This window comes from Channa argus, chromosome 2 (assembly GCF_033026475.1).
Source record: "Channa argus isolate prfri chromosome 2, Channa argus male v1.0, whole genome shotgun sequence".
Classification (NCBI taxonomy): domain Eukaryota; kingdom Metazoa; phylum Chordata; class Actinopteri; order Anabantiformes; family Channidae; genus Channa; species Channa argus.
This window is the reverse complement of record NC_090198.1, coordinates 30,124,882-30,134,649: the sequence shown is the minus strand read 5'-3', so window position 1 is coordinate 30,134,649 and position 9,768 is coordinate 30,124,882. Positions and strand designations below refer to the sequence as shown.

Sequence of the window (9,768 nt, the reverse complement as noted above, 5' to 3'; positions counted from 1 at the left end):
GAAGACAACAGGCCAAAGGCTTCAGTGTCATTCAATTCATTCAGAATTAACTTTTAAGCCTCATGTGTGTCCTGTCACAAAATCTGCTTTTTATCATCATAAAAATGTTAATGCATGCTTTTATATTCAGCAGACTGGACTATTGTAATGCACTCCTCTCTGATTGACCCAAATACCTGCTGCCTGATTCCTGACAAGGACCACAAGGAGAGAACATATTACACCTATTTTAAGGTCCCTACACTGGTTACCTGTCAGATTTGACTTGTTTTAAAGCCCTTCTCTGATTATTTGGAATGGTGAACCTAATTTGAAAACCTTTGGAAGTGAATATTCCTGCATTGTTTCTGGAACTGTCCAATCAATTTGAACTAGTTCAATCCAGCCGCTGCAGCTATGATCTAGTCCCCAGTCCAACGGGAAACAATTGCTACAAAAACACAATTTTTTCACCACTGTGGGAACTTTTCCATCAAAACTTCCAGAAACTCACTGTGTCTTTCATAATCAAATTACACTCATAATGATGTAGAAATGAGAATTTCTCATTGGACAGTTCAGGGGAAGGTTTCAGAAAAATATGGAGGAAATGCATACCTAACCTACTTGCTGTGTGTCTACAGACACCACAAACAAACAATGTTAAAAAATAATTGGATTTTGCATAATATATGACATTTACCTCAAGACAAAACAAAAAAGAACCCTAAAACTCTAGAGTATGTTCAGTAATTTAAGTGTTGTCAGAGTGTGTGAATGCTTGTAGAATTATGTGAAATGAAACAAGCAAAAGACAACTTAGGCAAACCCCCAAACCATACGCCTAGGTAGACAGAGGCAAAATGATTAAAATCACCAGCTTAAATAACTGAAAGGAAAGGAAGTCAAAAAGGCAGTCACGCTTTTTTCTTTCTAACTCTAGTGTCCATTAGGAACTCACTCTGATCAGAAATCAAATCCCCAACCTCACATACCAGAGTCAAAAACTCACTCTCAGTGGCACTTCTAAAACGTCATTGAAATACACACATGAAACTGATTCATTGTCCAATAATTATGAGTTCTGTGGCACAAAATAAAACTTGTGTCAGAATAAAAATCCCACACACATCCAATTACACTGATCTCCTACTGTGATGTTAATTTAATATGGTGGAACAAGATGAGTATTTTGTATTGGATTTGAAATGTGTCATAAACACGTTTTCCCAAAACATTTTGTTGCACGGTTAATGAAGCATGTGGGGTTTATTAACTAATGTATTGCTCTTTTTTTATACTTGTGTTTCTAGGTTATAAAGTGCAGCTGACTGAAAAGAAAAGTCAGACTATAATGGACACAGACGGACAACAGCCTGCAGGTAGATTTCACTCCACTGATATTTACTCTAAGGCAGCAGGACATTTATGAAACTTACGGTTATGTTTGAGTTAACACACACAGTAAATTTCTTAAAAATGTGTGCATTGCCACCAAGATTAGTGAAGGTTTTATAGATCAACTAGTCAGCCATGTTTCCAACCATGGAATAAGTTATATTAAGAAAAGTCCAGGTAGGACTGAACATGTGAGCTTTGCATTAACCAGTGGAACAATTTAGGACTACAACATTGATTACATTTACATTTACATTTAGTCATTTAGCAGACGCCTTTATCCAAAGTGACTTACAAGTGAGGTACAAGGCAGCAAAAATCTAAGTCAAGGAGAAAACATCAAAGCAAAGTCCTATCAGAAAAGTGTTCACAGTTCACGAGATGCAAGTGCAGAAACGATTTTTCTTTTTTTTTAAATACAGATTTAAGTGCATAGGAAGATGAGGAAGAGTTCAGTTTTCAGCAGTTTTTTGAATATTGGGAGAGAGTCAGCTGAGCGTACAGAGTTTGGTAGCTCGTTCCACCATCGTGGGATCATTGTGCTAAACAGTTTTGCTTGGTGTCTTTTATGCGGTGCTGGGACCACTAGATGTCATTCGTTGGCAGATTGCAGCGGGCGGGAAGGATTGTAGACTTGAATGAGTGAGTTGACGTAAGCGGGAGCTGTCGAGTTAACCACCCTGTGAGCAAGAGACAGAGCTTTGAACCTGATTCGAGCAGCTACAGGAAGCCAGTGTAGAGATCTAAAAAGTGTTGCGACATGTTTCCTTTTTGGCTAATTAAAAATGAAGCGAGCTGCTGCGTTTTGGATTATCTGCAAGGGTTTGATTGTGGATACTGGTAACACCATCAACAAAGCGTTGCAGTAATCAAGACGACATGTGACCAGTGCCTTTAGAGTTGGGTTGTATATTCCGTGATGTACGGTCTGATCTTCCTGATGTTGTAGAGAGCAAATCTGCTGCCCTAGAGACTGAGGACATGTGGTCCTTAAAGCTCAGTTGGTCGTCGACGACCACCCCCAGATTTGTGGCTGATTTAGTGGGGACAATCACTGTAGATCCAATGTTGATGCTGATGTTGTGTTGTGTCGAAGGTCTTGCTGGGAAGACAAGGACTTTGGTCTTCGAGAGGTTGAGTTGAACATGTCTCTCACTCATCCAGGCTGACATGTCTGAGAGACAGGCAGAGATGCGTGATTAGACAGTGGAGTCGTCCGGTGGCAAGGACAGGAATAGCTGTGTGTCATCAGTGTAGCAGTGATAGGAAAGACCATGTGAGTGAATGATGGCACCTAGGGATGAAGTATATAAAAAAAAAAGAAGAGGACCAAGAACTGAGCCCTGCGGCACACTGAGAGGCTATGAAAGTGAGAAAGATGCCCCCGTGGGGATACCTTAAAGGTTCGTCCCGATAGGTAAGAACGAAGCCAGGGCTGATCCAGAGATGCCTAAATCAGAGAGTGTGGACAAGAGGATCTGATGGTTCACAGTGTCAAAGGCTGATGATAGATCAAGTAGAATTTTTGTTGTTGCTTTTTGTTGCTCTTTTCTTTTCTCTCTTCACTTTCCACTCACCCCAACTGGTCAAGGCAGATGGCTGCCTACCCTGAGTCTGGTTCTGCTGGAGGTTTCTTCCGTTAAAGGGAGTTTTTCCTCTCCACAGTTGCCTAGGGCTTGTTCAAGAGGGAATTGTTGGGTTCTCTCCTTACATTCTTATAGTCTTTATTATGTAAAGTGCCTTGAGATGACTTTGTTGTGAATTGGCGCTATATAAATAAAGTAAATTGAATCTCCCACTCTGCACCTGGTGGATCAAGTTAACATTATAACGTTATTCTAAGGAGGTGGTTTACATGTGGTTTATACTGTGCTACTGTGAAGTGTAAATACAGATTCTAACTTCTCAAAATCTATAAATAATAGTTTTAAATAGTATTACCTGAAATTATACTATTTTTATCAAAGAAACTTTGTAAATTAAGTTTGTAGTTTGTATATTAAGAAATTAGGCCTATATAATTGCACAGCATGACAATAACACTTATATATAATATATCTGAATGGAACAAGTAATATGAAGAGTGTGTAGACTTACTGTAGAGTGACAGAAATAGGTAAATGTGAATAAATAAAAACTCAAATTATGTCGACAAGCTCACAAGCAGATTGTGTAAAATGTTTATGTTTAAGGAGTCATTTTCAGTAACTGTAATGCCAATGACAACCATTTGGCCTGTTTTTACTACAATAAAGAGCAAATAGAATACTACTCACAGAGATTGATTGGTTATTAACTTATTGGTCCACAGCAACACACACACACAGTGACAAATAGGATTGATAATCTTTCCGTTTGTTTTCTCTTTCATAGAACTATTTGACTGTTTCTCCAAACTTGGACTGGAAAATTTTTATCCCAACAAACTCACCCTTCAGTCTCTCTTGGAGATCAAGAGAAACAGTTTGAATGAAGCAGATGTTAAATCAGTGAAGGATTTACCAAACTCCTTTCTCAGGAAACTATTTAAAATCAATGCTGACTGCAGAGAATGTACACAACTATCCAACAATGATGATAATGATGAGGAAAATTATTTAAAGGACTCTGAGAGTGATGAAGAAAACAATGATCTGAAAGACTTTTCTAAATTTTCTAGTACAGATGACTCCACAGAGAATGAGGTTAATCCTCTTGACCTCATAGTAGCTCTCTTCCTCTGTGCTGACAGCTTCCTACAACAGGAATTGGCCGTCAAGATGTCAATGTGTCAGTTTTCTGTCCCCCTTCTGTTGCCCCATGGCAGTAACAGTCAGTCTACCCTGATGCTGTGGGCTCTCAGAGACATTGTCAAAGAGTGGTGTCCACAAGATTTGTCAGAATCAACAGGGTTTGTTGAAAACAGCATTGTGAAAGCGAATGTACCGTTCTATTCTTTTGTCAGACTGAAAAACTGCAGTTTATCAAAGTCTCAGGTTTTAAACCATGTTCTCAGTCATGGCCAACATAATAACAGTATCTTCATAAACAAAGAAATGAAAGGAGGAGCAACCACAAAGAAAATAGCTTATGGATTGGTAGAAGTTTTCTGGTTCCTTCCTACTGGTACCAAAAATCTGGACATTTTTCCAGAACCACTTGCCTTCGCCAATCTGAGAGGAGACATTTGTGAGTCACTTGCACAATTCAAGTTTCTTTTTGAAGTGTCAACTGCTACCTTTGTATTCCTGGACAAAGTTGAAAAGGAAGAGCAGGCCATTCTGACTTCAGTTCAAGATGTGAGATCTAAACTCTTTTTGGTTGTTAATCGCAAGAAAGGAAATGACAAAGAGGATATGATGTCTGTCAAGACAGTGGTGGACAAAATGAATTGCAGGGTAAAATCCAAAGACCCAAAGGAAAATGTTGCAGAGTTTTCAGAGAAACTTTGTGGATCCATCAGAGAAACACTGACAAGTGGAGGAAACACAGTTAGCATTGAAAACATGCTTGACAAAGCTGTTAAACTTGGGCTGTCTGTGGATGAAAGCACAAGTTATGACCAGAAGAAAGCAGCTGAGGAAACAACAAATGGAATACGGGTGCGAAAAATAGTAGATTTCAAAAATCAACAGCTTCCATTACAAGGTGAAAACTGGAAAAGTTTATCAGAGCTGGAAATAGAAGAATGCAGATTGAAAAAATGTCTTGATATAAGGCTGGAGGAATATAAATGTCATCTACAAGCTGAAAAACAAAAAATCAGAAATGAACAAAGCAAATACAAACTCACCACAGCTATGAAGTGTTTTATTGAACACTTATCCAAACGTGACAGAGAGAAAAGACATTTTTTTCTTAAATGGATGAAACTCAAGCTTCATGCACATTTGCAGTCTGACAGTCAACTACCTTTACTGCATAATAAACTGAAAGACCAGTGTAACAAAGATAAAAAAGATGTGAAACTCATAGCAGAGTTAGAACAAGCTCTGCTGGACAGCTTTTTAGGAACAGAACATTACATGAGAGAGATGGGACTGATCTACGAGTTCTCTGTTACCAGCTCAGAAACAACTGCTGATGAAATCTCTCGTCTCCCTGGCGTTGCTGCTGAAATGCTGCTGGATGGACATCCTTTAGAGCTGTTGGATGGAGATGCCTCCAACATCCCAGAGAGATGGGTGACAGACGTGCTGATGGAGCTTCACAAGAAGGTTGGGGGGAAGAGCAGACTGTTGGTACTGACTGTGCTGGGTGTTCAAAGTACAGGGAAATCAACTCTCCTCAACACCATGTTTGGGGTACAGTTTCCTGTCAGCAGTGGCAGATGCACAAGAGGAGCTTATATGCTCTTCATCAGAGTTGGAGAGGACATGCAAAGTGACTTGAACTGTGATTTTATAGTTCTCATTGACACAGAGGGTCTGAAGTCTCCTCTTTTGGCCCAACTAGAGGACAGTTACGAGCACGACAACCAGCTGGCAACTTTTGTTATTGGTTTAAGTGATGTTGCCGTGATCAATGTCGCAATGGAGAATTTAGCAGAAATGAAAGACGTCCTGCAAATTGCAGCTCATGCATTTCTGAGAATGAAGGAAATTGGTAAAAAGCCAGTTTGTCATTTTGTTCACCAGAATGTTGCTGCAGTTTCAGCTCATGCAAGAACCATAATGGAAAGACGAAGGTTTGTGGATGATCTCAATGAAATGACTCAAATTGCAGCTGAAATGGAAAATATTCCTCATATTGAAGCTTTCACAGATGTCCTGGACTATGATGTAGAAACAAACAACTGGAACATCCCAGGACTCTGGCATGGAACCCCACCCATGGCACCGGTGAACACAGGTTACAGTGAAGCTGTAGCAGATTTCAAGAAAAATCTTTTGAAGACAATGAAAAGAGACAGAAACAATGAAATCTCACAGATCCCAGAGTTTATAATATGGATAAAAAGTCTCTGGAAAGCAGTGAAATATGAGAACTTTATCTTCAGCTTCAGAAACACACTTGTGGCTAATGCTTATGACAACTTGTGCCAACAGTTCTGTGAGTGGGAATGGGAGTTCAGAAAAGAAATATTTTCCTGGCAGAAAACAGCACAGTTAGAAATCAGCAATGCTGACACTGAATCTGATCTTCAGCAGTTAAATGAGTTGGTTGAGTCAAAGAAATCGGAAGGTTTAGAAAAAATAACAGACCAAGAAACATTAATGAAGCAGAAGATTGAGAACTACTACAAAAGCAACATCAGACATTTGCATTTGATAGAGAAATACAAAACTGGCTTCATCAACAGCACAAGTTGTCTTGCAAATGAAATCAGACACTCAGTAAAGAATAAAATGGATCAAACTCTTCACTTGAGAACATTTTCTAAAGAGCTTCAGGACAAAATGAGTAAATACAGAACAGTGATTGAAGATCAGGTGATGAAACTTGTGAGTGACTGTAAAGAGTCAAAACTGTCTGATGAAGAGCTGAGAGAGAAGTTTGAAAGGATGTGGACTAAAGAAACTGAAAATGTGACTGATTTGAAAGTACAAAACATATGTGAAAACATCATCATGCAGTTAAGAAAAAGTTTCCTGAATCGTAAGGTCAATGAGTTATTTGAGAACATTGGAGACCTGAAGGAAATTGGGAAGAGAGGATTTGAGGTCAGGACTGAGCATCTAAAAGGGATCTATACCATCTTCTTAAAAAAAAAGGATTTGCAGGAAATAGCCGATAACATCATTGATGCTTGCAGTCGATTTGTGGTTGATGTAGCAAAGACAAACACAGATTATCATGAATCTCTCACAAAGGATCTTCTTGACAAAGTAGATGAATCCTTTAAAAAACGCACAAGGTACTGGAACATCAAGTTTGAGTTTGATGTGAAACTTCACATGTGTGGCATTGCCTCCAGAGAGTTCCTGAAAATGCACAAGAAATTCTTGTCAGACAACGGTCCTCGAGCTCAGCTGGAGAAGTTCAAGACTCAGTACTTGTCAGATTTTCTTCATTTATTTAAAATGACATCAACAGACAAAGCAGGTGATTTTGTCCAGTTTTGTATCAAACCTGCTGTTGAAGACTACATCAACAGGTCTCTGGGAATCGACATTGTGGATGAAATTTTGAGAAGTTCTTCTTCAGCAGAGTTCAGCTCCCGCTCCTTTTTCCAGTACAACATCCTTAAAGATTTGCTGCTAAAGGAAGACTTCAGGAGTTTTGTGAAGTACATTTCTAACTATGAAATCTATGTTAAAGACTGGATCGTTCAGCACATCCTGCACAAAATGTCACAGAACAACACTTGGTACAAACTCAAAAACAAGCACCTGCAGAGGATAATTCCAAAAGTATCGCTGGCAATAGCAGAGGCATCAAAAGGAGAAGGTGACAGGATGCTGGCAGATACCAAAGAAAGCGTCACAGAGCTCATCAAAAACATCCGCAAATATTTGATAAGAGACATCACCATTTCTGTGGAGACTGAAAAAACCACCATGTTCCAAATCCAAAGCACATGTCATCCATTTATCATCAGCCTCAAGACCTCATTAAACAAGTTAAAAACACAGCTGGAGGACGAATTTTCAAACTCTGAGGACGGCACTGAGACTCTAAACAAACTGTCTATCAGACCACAACATGAGCTTTTCAAACGAGTGTTTGGATGTGGACAACAGTGTCCATTTTGTAAAGTTCCCTGTGAGGCTGGAGGCAAAGAACATGAGCAACATCACGCAGCTGTGCATCGACCACAAGGACTGGGTGAATACAGGTATGTAGACAGTAAGAAGCTGTGTGAAACACTGTGTACAACTGATGTGCACAGTGAACGGAAATTCATAAACACAGACACTCAGGGAGAGTTTCATCCTTACAAAGACTACGCCAAGTACTATCCAGACTGGCACATTCCTCCAGATCGCACCATACAGGCATCAGACTACTGGAAGTACGTCCTGGTACAATACAATGACAGATTTGCTGAAGAATATAAGGCCAAACCAGCTGATGTTCCTGATGCCTGGAGGAGAATCACAAAGGAACAAGTACTGGAAGGTTTGAAAGATGCCTTCAATGTAAACAATGAATAATTCAGACAAATATCTTGAAACCAAACATGTAGAATAAAGTAAGAGTAAAACTAAAGAACTAAGAACTTTTGTGAGTGAATTCAGTTTTAGATTTTTAATGAATTTAAAAAATACATTTTTACATTAGTTTTTACTTGGTTGATATGTGTTATAATGTGTAGATTGATGGAAAAAGGAGCACAAGTACTTTGCAAATCCTTTACCTTTAGCATTTCCTGACATGCAAGAGTTATCATGATATGGAAATTAAACTATGAGTTCCACATGGAAAATTGATATGTTCGTTATATTTTATTTGTGTTTGTGATGATACCAACACGCTTAGATTTTTCTTTATTCATAATGAATTATGTATGATAAGAGATTTACCATTTACCAAGACCATGTGAAAAGTTTTTTATCTTATCTATTTTATCTTTTTAATCATAATTTTTAAAAACTATGTGAATTTTACTCCAGCTTATATTTACTATATACTTATATTTTTATTACATGTTGATATTTTAGGTTTCATTCCTTTTGAATAATAAACCAACATAATAACTAGTGTCAGATGATGCACCACTATATGTTTTTATTTTTGTTGCATTTCTATATTTACTATATAACTATATTTCATTTATAATGAAAAAGAATTGTTTTGAGTAAATAATCATCCTTATAAATGAGCTACAATATATTTTAATGCTAATGAGTTTTTGGTTTATGCACCAATACAGAGAAACACTACAGGGAAAGTTTATGTGCTGAACATGTAACAAAGAAGTTTAAAAATGTTTTGTTGTTTCTTGGTATTTTGTTTCTATGATTATTTGTGCCACCCTGCTCTGTACGGTCCAACTGCTGATGATATTAAATAAAGTGCATTTACATTTATTAACTTGCACTCACTTTTGTCCAAAGCAACTTAGAAGTAAGATACAAAGCAGAAAATCATCTGCATCAAATAGAAGTGCTATGAGAAGAATGTTTTCCATTTCCTGATATGCAAGTACAAGATATGACAGATAGGTAAAGGTAGCATTTATTTTTTCTTAGTTGTAGATACCAAAGCTGTAGAAGAGTTCTTTCTTTAGCAGAGTTTTTCATATGACGAGTAAGTGCAGTGATACAACGGGAATGATGGAGTTCAGGTAGGCAGGTGCTGTTAGGAGTCAGAGCTTTGAACCAGTGCCAGAACTGAAAAATGTGACGAGTCCAATTGGCTGATCAAAAATGAGATGTGCTGCTTAATTTTATGATGATCTGCTGGCAGCTCTGGCAGCGATCACTGGAGAGTCTGATGTCACCTTGAATCACTCAACTAATTGATTAC

The 9,768-nt window shown here is 38.2% G+C and overlaps 1 protein-coding gene and 1 pseudogene across 1 annotated transcript; one reads left to right on the top strand and one right to left on the bottom strand.

The window, feature by feature from the left end:
- LOC137107590 (up-regulator of cell proliferation-like) lies at positions 1-9,314 on the top strand. The gene is made up of 3 exons (XM_067491299.1): positions 1-234; positions 1,293-1,361; positions 3,751-9,314. The coding sequence occupies exons 2-3, from the start codon at positions 1,334-1,336 to the stop codon at positions 8,451-8,453; spliced, it is 4,731 nt and encodes a 1,576-aa protein (XP_067347400.1). The 5' UTR covers positions 1-234; positions 1,293-1,333; the 3' UTR covers positions 8,454-9,314.
- LOC137107597 (uncharacterized) lies at positions 1,841-2,885 on the bottom strand (annotated as a pseudogene).
- Positions 9,315-9,768: the final 454 nt, after the last annotated feature.

What these genes read in the sequence shown, in the direction of transcription:
- LOC137107590 (XM_067491299.1), top strand. Translation starts at nt 1,334, where the DNA reads ATGGACACAGACGGACAACAGCCTGCAG. An exon ending in AGACGGACAACAGCCTGCAG is followed by an intron (nt 1,362 to 3,750) that starts GTAGATTTCACT and finishes TCTCTTTCATAG; the next exon opens with AACTATTTGACTGTTTCTCC.